Source organism: Montipora capricornis, chromosome 8, assembly GCF_036669925.1.
Source record: "Montipora capricornis isolate CH-2021 chromosome 8, ASM3666992v2, whole genome shotgun sequence".
NCBI classification, from domain to species: domain Eukaryota; kingdom Metazoa; phylum Cnidaria; class Anthozoa; order Scleractinia; family Acroporidae; genus Montipora; species Montipora capricornis.
Window position 1 is genome coordinate 21,429,371 of NC_090890.1, and position 16,513 is coordinate 21,445,883.

At 40.6% G+C, this 16,513-nt stretch overlaps 1 protein-coding gene across 1 annotated transcript; it reads right to left on the minus strand.

Annotated features, from left to right (window-relative positions):
* Positions 1-420: 420 nt before the first annotated feature.
* On the minus strand, positions 421-15,336 carry LOC138060399 (hatching enzyme 1.2-like). Its single transcript, XM_068906161.1, has 9 exons — positions 15,074-15,336; positions 10,459-10,677; positions 9,564-9,758; positions 8,938-9,058; positions 8,292-8,467; positions 5,112-5,339; positions 4,428-4,581; positions 3,299-3,410; positions 421-585 (listed from the first exon to the last, which is right to left on the minus strand). Exons 2-9 carry the CDS (start codon positions 10,553-10,555, stop codon positions 466-468), a joined length of 1,203 nt encoding a protein of 400 aa, XP_068762262.1. The 5' UTR covers positions 10,556-10,677; positions 15,074-15,336; the 3' UTR covers positions 421-465.
* Between the last annotated feature and the right edge of the window lie 1,177 nt (positions 15,337-16,513).

A 16,513-nucleotide genomic window follows, 5' to 3' on the forward strand; every position in this document is an offset into this window, starting at 1 on the left:
CTTCTCAAAGGGGCAAAATATATAGTTTCAATCAGTCACATGAATCATGGCAATCGGCGATTATTAAATCCATCTTAAGAAGTACACAAGTATGCAAGTGTCCTCCAACTCTTGTTTTCCCTCTTTTCTTGAGTGGGGTCTAGAGGGGGGTCCCGAAGGGGGCCACGTTTGTACCATCCCTGCTCAGGACCTAGCAATTCAAATCTCCCTTCAATTCCACCCATGGACCGTCGTTAAATCACCGCAAGCATAGTTAAACATCTCCCTTCCCCTCGGCAGCATTTCTACCATCAAGGAAAACTAGTTTTCTTTTTGGTGAATATTGTGCGTACCATACCACCCTGTACCAGCATTCGCACTTATCATTACTTATGAGATAACACAGAAATTTTACACAAGAAAGCTCTTTTATTTACGAAAAGGAATTTTGTGACGAAATTGCTGTCGCGAAGACGACAAATTCAGTTATCTCCGGCTCCGAGGCATCAGTAGAACGTGATCGCCAGGTTTGAGCCACTTATTGCCAGAAAAAATCACCGGTTTGAGTTTGAGTTTTTTCCTGTCATCTGGAGTCTCTACTTCCACCTTAAAAAAAAACCAAAAGATTAGTTTTCAACGTAAATAACACAGCATTATCCTATTCTAAATATTAATTAAAGGTAGTAAAATGTGTTTATCAATACTGAGCTCAAACGCTGTCTACAATGACTGCTAAAACGTTCGGAACGTTAGACTTGCAATTGGGCTTTGTGAGCTGAATATTCAAAATAGGCTCAATTTAATACGTTGTTTGTTTTTATGCGTTTCGCAATACATTGTATATAACATACATACACTTATTTACAAATCACACTTCCTTTTTTGGTGGTTGCCGTGAGCCACTGGGCATGTATATTTTGTCGGTCGAATCCCTTCTCAGGCTGAATCCGTTTTTACCTGTAGGTTAAATTGAGTCTCGTGATCCTCATATATGCCGTCTACCTAGTTTAAAGCCCCCCAAAAGGATTCAAAACACCTATACTTTCCCTCAAGCTCTGTCTTACGCATCTCAACACATCTTCTTAATTAATGTTTCATATCATCTTACCAGCTTCTGTATTCATACACCTATCCATTCAGTCACTGAAAAGAGTTAGGGAACAAAGAATTGTACTGTGTACTTATCGGTACAAGAACTCAAGACTGCCAGATCTTTAGTCCTGTGTATTCACCACTACACTACAACGAAGAACTTGCTTATCCATAGTAGGTCAATTGATATCTTTGTATAATAACCAAATCTAATCCTAACCTGACCTTAATTTTTCTCTGGGCTTAATTTATGCTCCAGAAAAGTTTCTTCAATCCGTCTGAGTGCGTATTCAATCTAGGTAAAATGAGGATCACTAATTTAACCTAGGTTTAAACGGATCAACCTAAGAACGGATTTTACTTGCAACATAGACGCTTATGCCATCACCGTGTAAGAGTGAGTGTCCAAGGTGACGGAATTTTTTTGGAGGAAGGGTGAGGGGGGAACCGAAATCTCACTCAAGACTTTCCCCTTCGTAGTTTGTTTCCTTTTTCTTGTCTTTTTCCACGCTGTCGAAAAACACAGAGGGCAGGAAGTATCATACGAATACTATGAGGTAAAGAAAACCTAAAATAAATATGGATTTACGGTTTACGATGTTCAACTCTCTCATAGCTACCACTTAAGAAACAATCGTTTTGTTTCTCAGTTAAATACTGTTTCAAGAGCTCTCTCTTATGCGTGGACCTGCTATACCCATCCAAAGGACAGCCACAATACCGGGGACTCCATCTCCTACTATTCACGAATAGTACGTGTCTTGGTTCTTTAAGGTCTCACAGGGAACTTACGAACGTGAAGATATTTGTGAGACGGGGTCTACGGTTTATTCGACGCGAAGACTTGAGAGTTAAACAATTTGCAGCCGGATGAAATTACAAAGGCAGGACTTTCTCCTCAATTATTTTATGATCCTGGGTGTTGATCCGGACGGGGTTCGAAACCGCGACCTCCCGCGCGACAGCTCGATGCTCAACCAACTGAGCCACCGGTGACATATTCTTTTGTTTTCTCCGTCCCGTAAAGCCTGGTTTATCCTGCGACATAAGCATTAGAAGTGTAAACCGGGAGTGACATAAGCATAAGCAAAAGCATATGAAATAGCAATAGCTTCAATTTTTTTATGCTAATGCTTATGTCACGTTAATAATTGTGCAAACCAGGTGAAAGATATACAGAAACATAAAACCGAGGTGTTAACTGTTTTTGATGCCAGCGGATATATTCAAGATAATGGTGCCTAAGATGGCGTCCGAAGGTACTGTTTGCTGAGATGGCAATCATCCCTGCCTTTACGACAAATCGTGAGATGAAGTATCCTGAAATAAAATTCTCGGTCCGCTAGTTGCCGTTCTCGTACCAGATCACCACAGTGTCCTTGCTTTTTCCTCTTTTGGAACATATCCCTTACCCAACAGGACCTCTTGCCGTTTTCTCGTTCTCTCTCTTTTTGCCTGTCGTCTTCTTCTAAGTAGCAGCAATAGAAGGGTAGAATTTCTTATTCGTCTACCACTTTGGGAACTTGGCTCGTTCCATGCTCCAACGAGCTCGAGCTTTTTTCTGGAGCTAACGGCGCTTGCGTATGTCAATTCTCTTACGCTTATGCAAAAAGTGTTCATTATGCTTACGCTTACGTTTCAGTGTAAAACAGGCTTGAACGACCACTCGACATAATCATGTGTGATTGTTGGTGAATCATTACGCAGAAGTGACAAAAGTTATTGTTTTCGTGGATAAGCGGTGAAATGCGACCAAGTAATGTAAATACAGTATCTAGAGTTCAAATATATGTTTGACGTTGCTTTCCTTGGTTTTGCTCGATTTACATTTCAGGTGATTTTTATTGACATGAGACACATTGACAAGTACAGTCTACTGTCGTTTTCCCAAAACTTCGTGCATGTGAAAAAAGCAAATAAATTAAATTCTATTTGCCTAATTTTAGCTGATAAGGTACCATTTTTGTGTAATTAATAAAACAATCCAATATTAAGCTTATTTTGATAATCTTTCCTGTAAGCGACCACCTTCTGTAAGCTACCACTTTTTTGTGCCCCTAGGGTGGTCGCTTACTAGAGTCCATTTTGTTTTCAAATAGTAGCTATATGCACGCTTTGCGGGCCTATTTATTTAATTCACGTGACATGTGACGAGTTCCTCGGGCTGGCCCAATCACGTGTCACGCATAGACTACTTTTTCAAAGGCTTTTCTTCCATTTTACTTACTTTGCTGAGAAACCAATCATTTGCAGTCCACCACCAAGACGACCCAGCCAGTCTTATCCTGAGCGACACTAAGCTACCAATATTGGGAACAATCACGGGAAATGTTTCTTTACTGAGGAGAACAATAATTTTTGCACCTCACATTGTTATTGTGAAGGATAATTGCAACTGAAGCAAACGAACAAACAAGTAAAAACAACTACAAGGACAACAACAGCCTATACGTACTCCCCCTCTAGATTACTTAAAACAGTGGAGGAGGCAGTGTAGCCAGGAGCTCATCAAGAGGGGCCTCTATCTTCTCTAATTCCTTGAGTCAACCCTTTCCCGAGTAAATTTATTGTTAGGAACAGGTTATTCCCGCGAAAAGTATCATAATTCCCTTGACGCTGAGATAGCTCTGTTTTGATTGGCTTTTATAACAGTGGGCGTGCTGAATGTCCCAAGGGAGATTGGCTTTTACAACAGTGAGCGTGCTGAATCTCCCAAGGGAGGTGTTCTATAAATAAATCTACTCGGGAAAGGGTTGACTCCGAGGCCAAGTATGGGAGATAGAGGCTCCTCTTAATGAGCTCCTGGTGTAGCCCAGTGGTTAGGGCGCTTGCCTTGAGATCCCGAGATCCCGGGTTCAAGAATCGCTCTGACCACTCGTTGAATTTGTTCCTGGTAGTCCCTGGTTCAACTTCCTAGCTGCACTTGTAAATAGCCAACTGGTTTGCCTCCAGCCAGTTGGGATTCTTAACAGTTGTCACTGTCGTGTCCTGTTGTTTCGTTGATTGGGTTTCATTGGCCCTGAAAAGCCCCTATGGGGAGAGGTCAATTAAGTATGTATGTATGTATGTATGTATGTATGTATGTACAATGAGATTGCATGTACAACTCAAACTATAAAATACACTGGGAGCTCTTGTCCTTCAGCACTGGTAACGAGTTTTTGTCGCAGCTAGAGGTGTGGGTCAGACCGAAACTTTAATTTTTAAATTACGATGTTTTCACCGAAATTAAATTGTCTCTGGGTAAACAGAAAATGGGGAGACATAGGAATTGGCTCCCTTCTTTTTAAGTCGATGGGATCCACGAACTCATGACATAATTATAGGGTTCTCATGGTAGGAATTAGCCTTTATACCTTCCTCTTTCAAAAGGATTAGGGATTTCATCCGTTGGTTCCAATACTATCTCGCCTGAGTCTCCATCAGTACCAGAAAGTAGTATGTCAACTTTGGAGTCCGTTCCAGCGAAGGTCTCGTCAGCGGTATACACAGTCACGAAATACAAGACCACTAAAATAAAATTCAACAGTGATGGTTGGCATCTCATAAAGTTATGGACCACCCTTAACCCTCCCATGCACTTAAGAAGCTGTGACAAGGTACAATTTCATGACCTTTATAAACAAACCGAAAACAAAAGAGTAACTGAATATAAAAAGCAAAATCAATGAAAAAAATTATGTACACTAGATAGAGGTTTCAAAATACCAAATAGCAGCGTTATGACACCTGCTAAACGGCTTCTCATGAAGCCGTCTAAATACAGAACAGCTTTCTTGTCAACAACGGTGCCTATTAGCCAATGAGCTCATGTCAACACTTCTATTGCAGGTAACGAGATTCACAGTACTGCAGTAGTTTGCAACTAAAAGCGCAAAAGGGGGAGATTAAGGCGCAGCGAGTACTGAAATGGAACGGAACTGGGCAGATTATGGAGAGGAAGCTTATCGCCGCTGCGTGCTACACGCAGGATAGTACCACAGAAGAAACGAATTCTCCCCATGGTAAACAGTTTACACACCGATCAGTGTTAAACTTACAGTCAGTTCGTAGCTGTGGGCATTTGTACAACATGTTAATTCGCACAACATCCAAAGCGGAAAATCCGTCAGTAAGCCCAAGCTGCATATTGGAATCAATGAGCGCTTGAATTGTCGGAACATTCCCATCTTTACTGAAGAAGGTATTGCTGTAATGCATAATAGAGTGAAAATCGTACGGCAAATCTCCGGTATTTTGTCGATATGTTTTAAATTGTGACTGTTTCCCTGCAAGAGTAATGTTATTTTTCGATAACTGAATTATGATCCTTTTAACTTTTAAGCTTCAGCTTTTGTGATACGGCTTTTTTGTAAAGAAATTCTTTCATCTTAAACTACTGTCTGTTGAAAAATCTAGGGTGGCCGCATCCTTTTCAGGGACGGTGAGCATGGCAACTCTGTCTTAAATTACTGCAGTCCGGGGAGGGAGGGGGGTTACTTCCTATTAATGGGCTAATGGGGATGTGCCGCTGGATGGGGTCGCATTTTCACGACTGGATTTACTATATTGGGGATGCATTTTCAACAGTTTCCGACAGAGTTACTAGAACGGGGTCGCAAATTGTCGGAATTTTGGGGGTAAGAAAATTCTGACTTGTGGGATTTAAAAGTGGGAAGATTCGCGGTAAATAAAAGTTGTTACAGAAACAACTGCAGCGCTGCATGTTGATTTAATATTTACTAGTCCCATTACATTCCGTTTTGAAGTTACAATTAATCATTAAGTACCAGATGTGTCAATTCATTCGATGATCTAGTTAAAAGGCTTTATATAAGGTTTACGCATAAACAGAAAGTGACTAATTTGAGGTCGCCAAAATTACATTTACCCTAAAGTGACTAAGATGGGGTCTTCAAAAATGTATTAATAATTCATGAGGTTAACAGCCTATCAAAATATCGATAAAACGTCACGTGTATGATCCTTTATACTTGGTGAACTATGATCACTCTGAAAAGCCCATTGGGGCTTGGATTTCAGTGTCCCAGGAGAGTGCGAGGCTGAATGTACAAACATTGCAATTATCGCTTATTCTCAAATAAAACGATTTTTATATAAAGGTCACTGGTGATCTTCCCCTAAGCAGCTAGCGGTGTGGTGGTTGAATGGTTAGGTGACGGCTGCAGTAATCAATATTCACAGGTTCGGGTGCAGTGTCCAAGGATTGAATTCGAATTTCTCGAAAGGCCCGAAAACATTTCGGGACCGAAAAGGCATTTGTGAAACTGCCAACCGCCGATTTTGGAAGGCCGATCTTTTAACATGTTTTCAAGGTAACAAAAAGCAAACTGACTGTAAAGCTTGACGACTTAAATCCTTTCCGTTCTTGAGATACAAAGGGAATTGTGACACCCAAAAATAGTCCGTCAAGTTTCGAGACTTTCGAGAAACAGGCCCCTGGCTCGGGTAGGCATTTATAGATTATGCTAGCATAATTTTTGGCATAATTCGAGCAAACTGGCATAAATTTCTGCCACGTAGCAATGCTCGCAGAATTTGAGCATTTTGATAATTATCACAGCATTTTTGATGCAATTATTTGATAATTTTTTTGTCTCTAGTCCCAAGCACTTGGTGACCTTAATCGATATTTAAAGTTTTAGTTAAACTAGTAGCATTTGTAGTTCACTGTGAAGCACTGAGCCCGGTCTGAGGTGCACCGAAACCGGAAGTCACATTTATCTAGTACAGCTGTACTAGTGTGCATGTTAACCTGAACCACATGTTTATTTGAAATTAATTGTGGATTTGTTGCGTTTCTTTCCTGTAGACGAACGGCTTCTAGTTAAAAAATATATATTTTGGACTTATTTGCATTTTTTCAAAGAGCATAATTTAAAAAAAAAACGGTGGCATAATGTGGAAAAAAAGAGCATAATGTTAGCATAATTTGGCCAAAAAAAAAAGCAACGCTACTAGCATAATATGCCACTAGTACTAGCATTATCTATAAATGCCTAGGCTCGGGTCCCGTAGCTCGAGTCCTGTCTCGAGTCCTGGCGTTGATATTAGTTTATCTCTGTTTTATCGGCTCTAAAAACACTAGGCTACGCGACGTGTTTTTAAACCCGATAAAACACTACTGCTGGTTTTGAAAACATTACATAAAATACACTATAAAGGGTTATAGTTCACCACTAAATTTTCTCCGATTCTTATTGGTTTAAATTGATCACGTGACGCGATAGTGTTCGTCAGCGGAGAGACACTATCAGCCCATAGTGCCCGTCCGAGGAAAATACACGGATAGATAGTAGTCGTCCGCTGAAAATACCTCTGTAAACAAGCGGCCTTATGGAAAATAAACAATCGAAACCCTAATTAAACAATAGAGTGTTTCTGTCGAGGAACTATCAGCTGATAGTTGCCCCGCGGAAATTTGATGTTCTTAAAACAAATATTTGCCGAGAAGCGAAGCTTGGAGGGCAAATATGCTAGTTTTAAGAACATCAAATTTCCAAGGGGCAACTATCAGACTGATAGTTCCGAGACATAAACACTCTATTGTCTTTATTGTTCACTACTAAATTTTCTTCCGCGCGCCAGCTCAAAAATCATGTTGAATTATTTTCAACTTTATTAGACGAAAGCCGTGTCAGCCAATGTAAAATTTGAAAAAGAAAACAAACAAAAACCCTCTTAATACAATTTCTCAGAGGTCAATGGCACGTACCCAGCGAAAATTTACCCAAGAAACCCTCCCTCCCCTCCCGGGTACTGCATTCGGCTGAATATTTTTGTATAAAACAGTATAGTAACAGTTTTAATTTTGCCAATACTAACTTTCCAGGCAGTTTCTGTGGAATTTAATCCGGAACGCTCGCAAATTAAAACCAGTTTGTTGGGCTGCAGTACTGGCTCCAGTTGTTCAAAAGGTGGATAACACTATCCGCCGGATAAATCACTATCCATTGGATAGCGCAATTGGTTTTGCTATGACTTATCCAATGGATAGAGATTTATCCGGCTGATAGCGATATCCATTGTTTTAACAACTGAGGCCTGGACATAAGGCGACATAGTACCCGTCTTCCAACAGGTTCGGTTGACTGTTTTTGCGCCATTTGTGGGCAGATATAAGTTTTCGGTGGTTTGCTTTTATTCCGTTCCAAAAGAAACATTTGATTTGGTTGCATCCACCGTGCTTCAGCTCATCTTTATTAGACATTTATACTTACCATTTTGAATATTCTCTGATAAAACGATGACATGCTGATCTCTATCCAGACGACTCTGCTCGTGTAAGAAGCCAATACTATGCATGAGCTCATGTATTGCTCTCCCCCGCGTCTCGCATCCAGTGCCAAGCGATAGTTGCTGCTTACCGCCTCGTCGTCCAATTTGAGACCAACAGCTGTAAACGACAGGCATGCTGATTAGTGGTTCGAGGGGCCCGTTTCTTGAAAGTCCCAAAAACTTTTCGGGCCCAAAAAGCCATTTGTGAAGCTACCAACCGCTTGTTTTGGAAAGCCGATCTTTTATCATGTTTTCAAGGTAATAAAAAAATAAAAAGAAAAGTTGCTGTGAAGTTTGACAACTTAAATCCTCTCCGTTCTTGAGATAGAAGAAGAATTGTGGCACCCGAAAATGGCACATAAAGTTCTGGGACCTTCGAGATACGGGCCGTTATCGTCCATAGACTTTGCGCCAAACAGAAGTAACCCACTCAGTCAAAGCATCTCTTACACACTCTTTCTTACCACAAAAAATACACGAGTAAGGTAGTCGGGCCTGAAATGGCAATTTGCTGTTGATAAAAGTGCACAGCCATGTATAATCGGAACGAACATTTACATGTAAAAGGTCGCGCCGGTGATTACTTACCCTGTGCCAGGAAAGATCTCAATGTAATCTTTATCGTTGCTTGCTTTTTGTTGGAATCTGAGGCAAGTTCGTTTGTGATATTGTTCGATAGCCTTGTTGAAAGCGTCAGTTGCTTTATTCCCTGAAAGAAATAGAAAATCTTTGAAGTGAAAGTACGGGGCATAGAGACTGAAGGACGAAGCAACTTCTCTCGGAGTCGCGAGTGATCAGAGGTGACTGAGAAGACAAGCGAAGAAGAAAAGAAGGTTCAAAAGAGGATTGGAAATGTAAATAAGTAGTTCAAGTGCCTTCAATAACGAACAAATACATTTGGAGTACATTGCGGCTCTTCAGTAGAGGAGGGGGGGGGGGGGGGGGGGTGTTCGAATTTTGCCTTAATGCAACAATTCATATATGCAACAATTCATATCAATTTAGACCAATCTTGTCCGCCTTTCCACTCAAACCTGCCCTATATTGCTGTTTGTAACCCTTAGCTTTCAAGTTGTTGCCCCTTCAAGGTTGTCAGTATTCCCTCCTGGGTGATTACTAGAGCAAGAACGATTTTGAGCAAAACAGTTTTGTTGTCAGAAACATTACACCCTTATACTTGACTATCAGTTTGTTAAGATCAGTATTTTTCTCACCAAATATTTTCGACAGGAATCCAAAATTTAATGTGTAAGGGATCTGTACAATCCTACTACCATTCTGGAGATCATGACCGGTCCAGTATAAATTGCGTTGTGAATTGGGTCTGTTTAATATGGCACCGCGCTTGTTCATTCCACGTAAATTCTTAACAAACCATCGTTCCACCATCATGTCACCTTCAATGAGAACTAGCAAAGAAAATTTGATTTAAAAAAGACAGTTTCGCTTCGTTTTAAAATCACTTAATCGAGGGAAAATCTGCACAGCCTACAGTTTACTCTAAGACACTTCACGATCCTTACTCATTGGCTCCTCCATGGCGATCGTGAAGTTTCGAATTCTCTCGTTATTTTGGGAATCAGCCGCCGTTGGGTCTCGCGACCTTTACAAGTAGTAATGGCAATATTGAAAGTAGCGAACGCATGGCACGATTTTCATTCGAGAAATTATCGTTATTTTCTTGGACAGTGCATAAAAAATGAAAAGATGTATTATGATTGCTGTAATCTTGTTATGTTAACAAATATTTAACCGTGTGAAGGGATTACCGGTATTCCGCTTTGCACTTGTGAAGGGTCAAACATCGAACTTTTCAAGCATACAACTGAACATAGAATTTGCTAGCCATGTGAGCCAGTAATCGGTGCTAAAGTGGACAGTTTGAGTACCCCCATCAAATTTAACCTTATTGATAGTAGTTGGGTGGTCCATTTCATGGTCTGTGGGAGTTTTCTAAATTGTAGCCGGGAAGCAATCATTTGCTTGTTATATTTGGCTGTTTACCCCTGCTGTTAAACCTCACAACTTAACCATCAATTTAATTTGGTAAAGGTATACAGAATATATCTCTGACATTGCCAAGAAAATAGTTGCTGATGTGTAACTCACCAAACTGATCTTCCTTAGCGGGTCTTGCATTGGAATGGGTTATGCAAATAATAATCAAGATCAACTTCATCGTTGAGGTCAATTTTGCGTTAAACATAACCGCTAAGCCATTAAACTTCCAGTTCCACTTTCTCCAGCAACTAGCTCATCTTTCTTTGTGTGCTAAAAATAAATCCACGGAGTTGAGGCCCGCATGGACATTTTAGGAGGAATGTTTGACTAAGGAGAAAAGAGAGCGAAAGGTTTAATGAATATCTCGATTTACGGGCAAATTAATCTGCCATAACCACCTGCTCATTCAAATAAACATGAAAAAGCGTTTTGTCCAATTGAGTTAAGCAAACTGAAAAATAATAAAACGTCAGAGGAAATTGCATCGGTAGGGGGCCCAGGTATAGGGAATTACGTTACCACGTGAGTTAAAAAACATGCTTTGACTTCATTCTGACCCGCTTAGTTTCTAAACACCATTTGGTGGTTCAAACGCACAAACAGAAAAGACAATCGAGCGAGATCACTGTTCGTCCAAGTAATTTTCATTTTCCCTTCAGAAAGAGATTCACCACTCCCGCAGGGGCTGCGGAGTACGTTTGAAAGTGGGAGGGATGGGGGGTAGGTTTTGGTATCGCTCACGGAAGTGTGGGGGAGAGGGTTAGGGGAGAACAACATCGTAGGGAAAAATGGCCTCGGTTCCAGATTTCCTCTTCTAACGTTCCTCCTCATTTGCACGCGTGAATAATATACACTTAATGACTGGTCCCGAGGGAAACAATTAATTTTGTTTCCCGAGAATTTCATTGTTTTCCCCAGTCGTAGCCGAGGGAAACATTGAAATTTGAGGGAAACAAAATTAACTGGTTCCTGAGGGACCGAATGGGCTATTGACCCGTGGCCCTTGGGGGCGAAGGGTCTAATTGCTTTAGTATCACCCGACATGTCGGACAGAAAAGGCAATGATAAAGTTAACAAATGCAAGTTAAAGAAACCTTTATTTGGGAATAAAACGAAAGAAATCGTCACGCTTTTCGTTTCTTGAGGACTATTTATATTAGTCCTCTAGTAGCGTAGCCAATCAAAATGCAGGATTTGCATTAGTCCACTAGTTGGGTGATACTGATATATGTTAAACCATGAAATAAGAGATTTATTATTCCACTACAAAAAAGGTGTTTCTTTGTTTGTTATTTATTTGTTAGAGCAAGTTGAAGTATTGGTAGCTACACAGCTGATGTGGACCTGCTATACCCATCCACACATCAAGTCCTCAAGTACCGAATCCAATCAAAATGCAGGATTTGCATTAGTCCACTAGTTGGATAATACTAATATATGTTAAACCATCGAATAAGAGATTTATTATTCCACTACAAAAAAGGTGTTTCTTTGTTTGTTATTTATTTGTTGGAGCAAGTTGAAGTATTGGCAGCGTCGAATATTACGTTTACATGAGCCCGGGCTGGGTGAGTGTTGGGTCCTTCTCGGCTGACCCGGGTCAGTTCCCTTTCGCTGGGCTGAAAGGGCTGGTGACTACTTGTCAGTGAGGAAAATGGCGGATGAACCATGCAATCATAACAATCATCAATTTGTGTTAACGTTATCAGTCATTTTGGTACAGGCTGCGCATGGGCGAAAACGCTGAACCGCAAAAAAAGTGATGTTCAAACAATCCCGGGTCAGATACGCCAGTGTTTACATGAAGAAATTGAAGAAATTTCAACCCTTCTAGCCGGGTCAACCCGAGTCTTGAGAAGGGTTACCCGGCAAGGGGGGCTGACCCGGTTTGACTACTGCAAAAGGGTTACCCTCCGCGGTGATTCAACCCGCGGTAAAAAGCAACCGCTCGTATAAAGATGCCCTAAGGCTTTGCATCGTGTTGAAAACAATTCTTTTCATTGAAATACACCGGCTGTTCGGTCCGTATTTGTTCTGTTCTAAACCGGTCAAACCTGGGCACTATAGTGTATTAACGTCTCACATTTTGCGCGTTCTTTTGACCAAATATGGTAAAATGGCGTAATTGTGGAATAATAAAAATGAATGTTTAACAATTAGACCCGTAGCCCGCAAGGGCTACGGGTCAATAGCCCATGAGGCGAAGCTGAATGGGCTATTGACCCGTGGCCCTTGAGGGCGAAGGGTCTAATTGTTTTAGTGTCACACAACTAGTCGTAGTAAGTGATCTACAATGAGCTGCAATGAGGCAGCATGCTACAAGGGCCTACTTAACTGGCTTACAATCAAAGAGAAAGACAAAAGAGGAACAGGGTGAAGAGTTTGGTGAGCAAAAAAAATTCCTTGGGTGTTGTTGCGCAACCCTTTTAGTCCATTGCATGACAGCCCAATTGACGACAGCAATTACGCACGTGGCCTTGAAGGCAGAAACCCCTGGGGGGGGGGAGGGATGCTAGTCGGAAATGTTACATTAAACCCCTAAAGAAGACCAATCTGGGTGTGGATCAGGCTTTTTTTGACCCCTAAAAGAGACCACATTAAAACATGGATATACAAATCAAAGTGTCACTGTTGTTACTCGTGGATATGATTGTTTAAAATTGGCAGGCTGAAGTTTTCTTTATGCATTAGTCAGTGTGATATAACAGCTGGATAATTGTGTAACAGCACGGTGGGCTCTCATATGCAACTAGATACCCAAAATAATCCATGTATGTGAGGAGATCCTCTTTGCTGGAATTCAACCCTGTGAAATAAGTCTACCATTTCTCCAATAGGCATAAAATTACTCTTTAACACATACTCTATAAAGAGCTGTACATGTGTTCAAAGGACGTTGCACAGGTGACGGGGTAATTTTGAATAAGGTCTGATTTTTGTTGCCAGGTCATATTGTTAATGGCATCAGGTTAGCCAAGTAGAAAAGATCCATTCAGTATTATTAAAACTTTTTGTGCCAGTTATACATTCCTCCAACAAACCTTGCGAACTGATTTATCACTATATTTGATACTGTTACACTTTGAAACAGATGATCTGAACCATACCTGATCACAGCAAGTGCATATACATTCAGGGCCATGTGTTATCTTATCACGAAAAGACTGAATAACTTTTGACATGGAATGTCTATTTAATAGAGTCTTGACCTTGACAAATTTCAGTTTGTTTTAGCCTTGAGCTCTGCATAGCTTTCCTTAAATGGTTCTGTGCTTTTCTGCTTATTTCTCTGATATGTTCTGGATTGGAAGCTTTACCCTTGTGAAATGTTTGCTATCCATATTCCCTTTCTGCTTCAATATTTTCAGATCTTTTTTGGTGTTTTGCATTGTTTTTCTTTTCCCTGAACTCTTCAAGTTATTTTGTCTCTTCCGCTTGATAGATTCTCTTATATAAGCTCATTTTGCCACTGCTTCGTAGAAATTACTACTAACGCTCACATCATTTTTGGCCATGAATAAAATTAATCGATTATTACCTCTGAATAATTGTTGACATTGGTAACACTGCTGATTTCATAACCTGAAATACTGTCATTATAATAATCTAACTGAAGTGCTGAAACATAGTGTCTTTTATCTAGATGTCCAACGTTCACATTAGTTCCCTGTTGTCCGCTTATAGGACTGATAACAGTTACTGGAGCCCACCCCTCAATGGATTCATACATACGTATAGGAACATTTAATACATTGGAAACTGCTTGCACGATAAGTGCATCACACCATGTATGTTGCTGTGACAACACACCCACAATTTCTCTGTAATGGGTCCAATAAATATTTGACGGTTGTTTGTGATGTATTAAACTCCAGCAGCATGCACATTCATGTGATAGGAAGGATCATTGTGTAACTGGTGGGCAACAAAAGAAAAGAAATATGAACCATCTAAGGTACTTTCTAGTGCCTTCAATCCTTTTTGAGCTAAGCGAGCCTGCAACAGTGCTATAGAAGGATTTCTCAGTACTGTATGTATTGTATGTGTACTCGTTCCATGATTAACAGGGCATGGGTTCGATTCAATGTCTCCTGATATCAATAGCTTTTCTATTGATAGACAATAACTCTCATTTTGTTGGTTCAGTTTTGTTGAATGCGTAGTAACAGATTGATCTTGAATACACAATTAGATAGAACTGACAAGTCTTTCTTGTGTTTAGCAGTCCTGCGGGTACTCTCGAAGATTTGTTACGTCTGAGTTGCCGTCTAGGTACACGTATAGCGGCAGGTACAAAACGCAGGTCACAGGTCACAGGTCATTGTTTTACCTATACAGGAAGTATCCTAAACATTCATAAAAGCTAACCTTAGGCCTAAAAACTTTTCTTTAGGCCTAATTAGGCCTAAAATTAGCGTTTATGAATGTTTAGGATACTTTTCTTTAGGCCTAATTAGGCCTAATTGGGCCTAAAAAGGCCTAATTAGGACTAATAAGGCCTAATGTTAGCTTTTATGAATGTTTAGGATACTTTCCGTATCGGTTAAATAATGACCTGTGCCCTGTGACCTGTGACCTGTGACCTGCGTTTTGTACCTGCCGCACGTATAGACATTCTTACTTCAGTGTAATATTTTCCAGAAGAAAGAAATAAACACTTTCTCAACTCAGACGAACTCAGTACGTTCTTCTTTAAATAACGCACCAAACAATTTCTAATTACCTTGTCTTTACGAAACAAGCTTGACGTTTTCTTGTAAGGAATTCTAAAAGGTTCTCTGTCCCGGGGAGCATGTTTGCATTTGCGAACGGCGTCAGCCCTTGCTCTATAGCAGGAGATTGGTACGGATTCCTCATCAGTTTTTGTTACATAATCAATGACCGAGTCTTTCGACAGTTCGTCATTATGGTCCACCACACAAGTACTAGTGTCTGGAAGCATGGGTTGCTTGGTTGCCTCACTGTTTTGTCATGTCACTGATGTTGTTCAAGTTGTATTCATTTGGCTTTGATGACTCGTGGCTTTCAAAACTTCAAAATAGCTTTGATAAACATTGGTACACTTTAGTTTGACAGCTTGCCTGGATGTCACTCTCCAAATGGAAGTCACCTTCCAAATGGAATTTATTTATCCCCGGTAGCTTAGGGGATCACCAAATGTCTGTCGATTCCATTTCTACATGTATTAAAAACCTTCGCGTTGGTGAGTGGAAGGCGGTGCACAATTAATTGCACCAATGTGTACTTCTTCACCTTCGAAGAACGCCATTTCTTTAATTCTTCAGTTTCTTGCTTCTAAATGCAGCGGAAGGTGCTCAAACACTTAATAAAAGCCACAAACAGCGATGGCAGCGCACAACCTCGCGAACAGGAAGTCACGGCTTTTTAAGCTATGTTGTGATTATCCATCCTGATTGGCTCATTAGATCAAACTTCCGGTTACGCAGAGTGGCAAATTTGCATAAGGATTCTCACCAAAACTCGTGAATATATGACAGTGACTTTTAATGATGGCGAAGACCTACATGAAGAAATATAAAAGCGCGCAACCCTGAAGGAGACATTTACGGCTATATATCATTGCGCTCTGCCCAGAACACCCTAAATGAGACCAACATCCGAAATTTACACCCCTAAGCGAGACTACGAGCATTCCTCCCCTTTTTATATGGGAGGCCGCCCTCCCCCCCCCCCTTCCCGCAGAAACAAACTGCGAAAAGACCCTTGAATGATTTTCCTTTGTTTTAAAGCTAAAATGAAAATGTGCAAATATCAAGTTATCCTTCCCGCAATGTTTACTTAGGTTCAGAGGGCGCAATAAACATTTTCAACTTGCTCACCAAAGAGGCTTTGATTTGGTTCAAAGCAGAGAATGGGATGTTTTTACGTATTTACTAAAACAAGGAATGACCTAAAATGATCTGCAATGACCTACAATGACCTACAAAGAGCTACAATGACCTACAGCTGTAGCTCTTTGTAGGTCATTGTAGACCATTGTAGGCCATTGTAGTAGTTTATTGTAGCTCATTACAGCTCATTGTTGGCCATTGTAGATCAATGTAGGTCATTGTAGGTCATTTTAGATCATTGCAGGTCATTGTAGACCATTGTAGGTCATTCCTTGTTTTAGTAACTACGGAAGTTATTCGCCACACTTGGC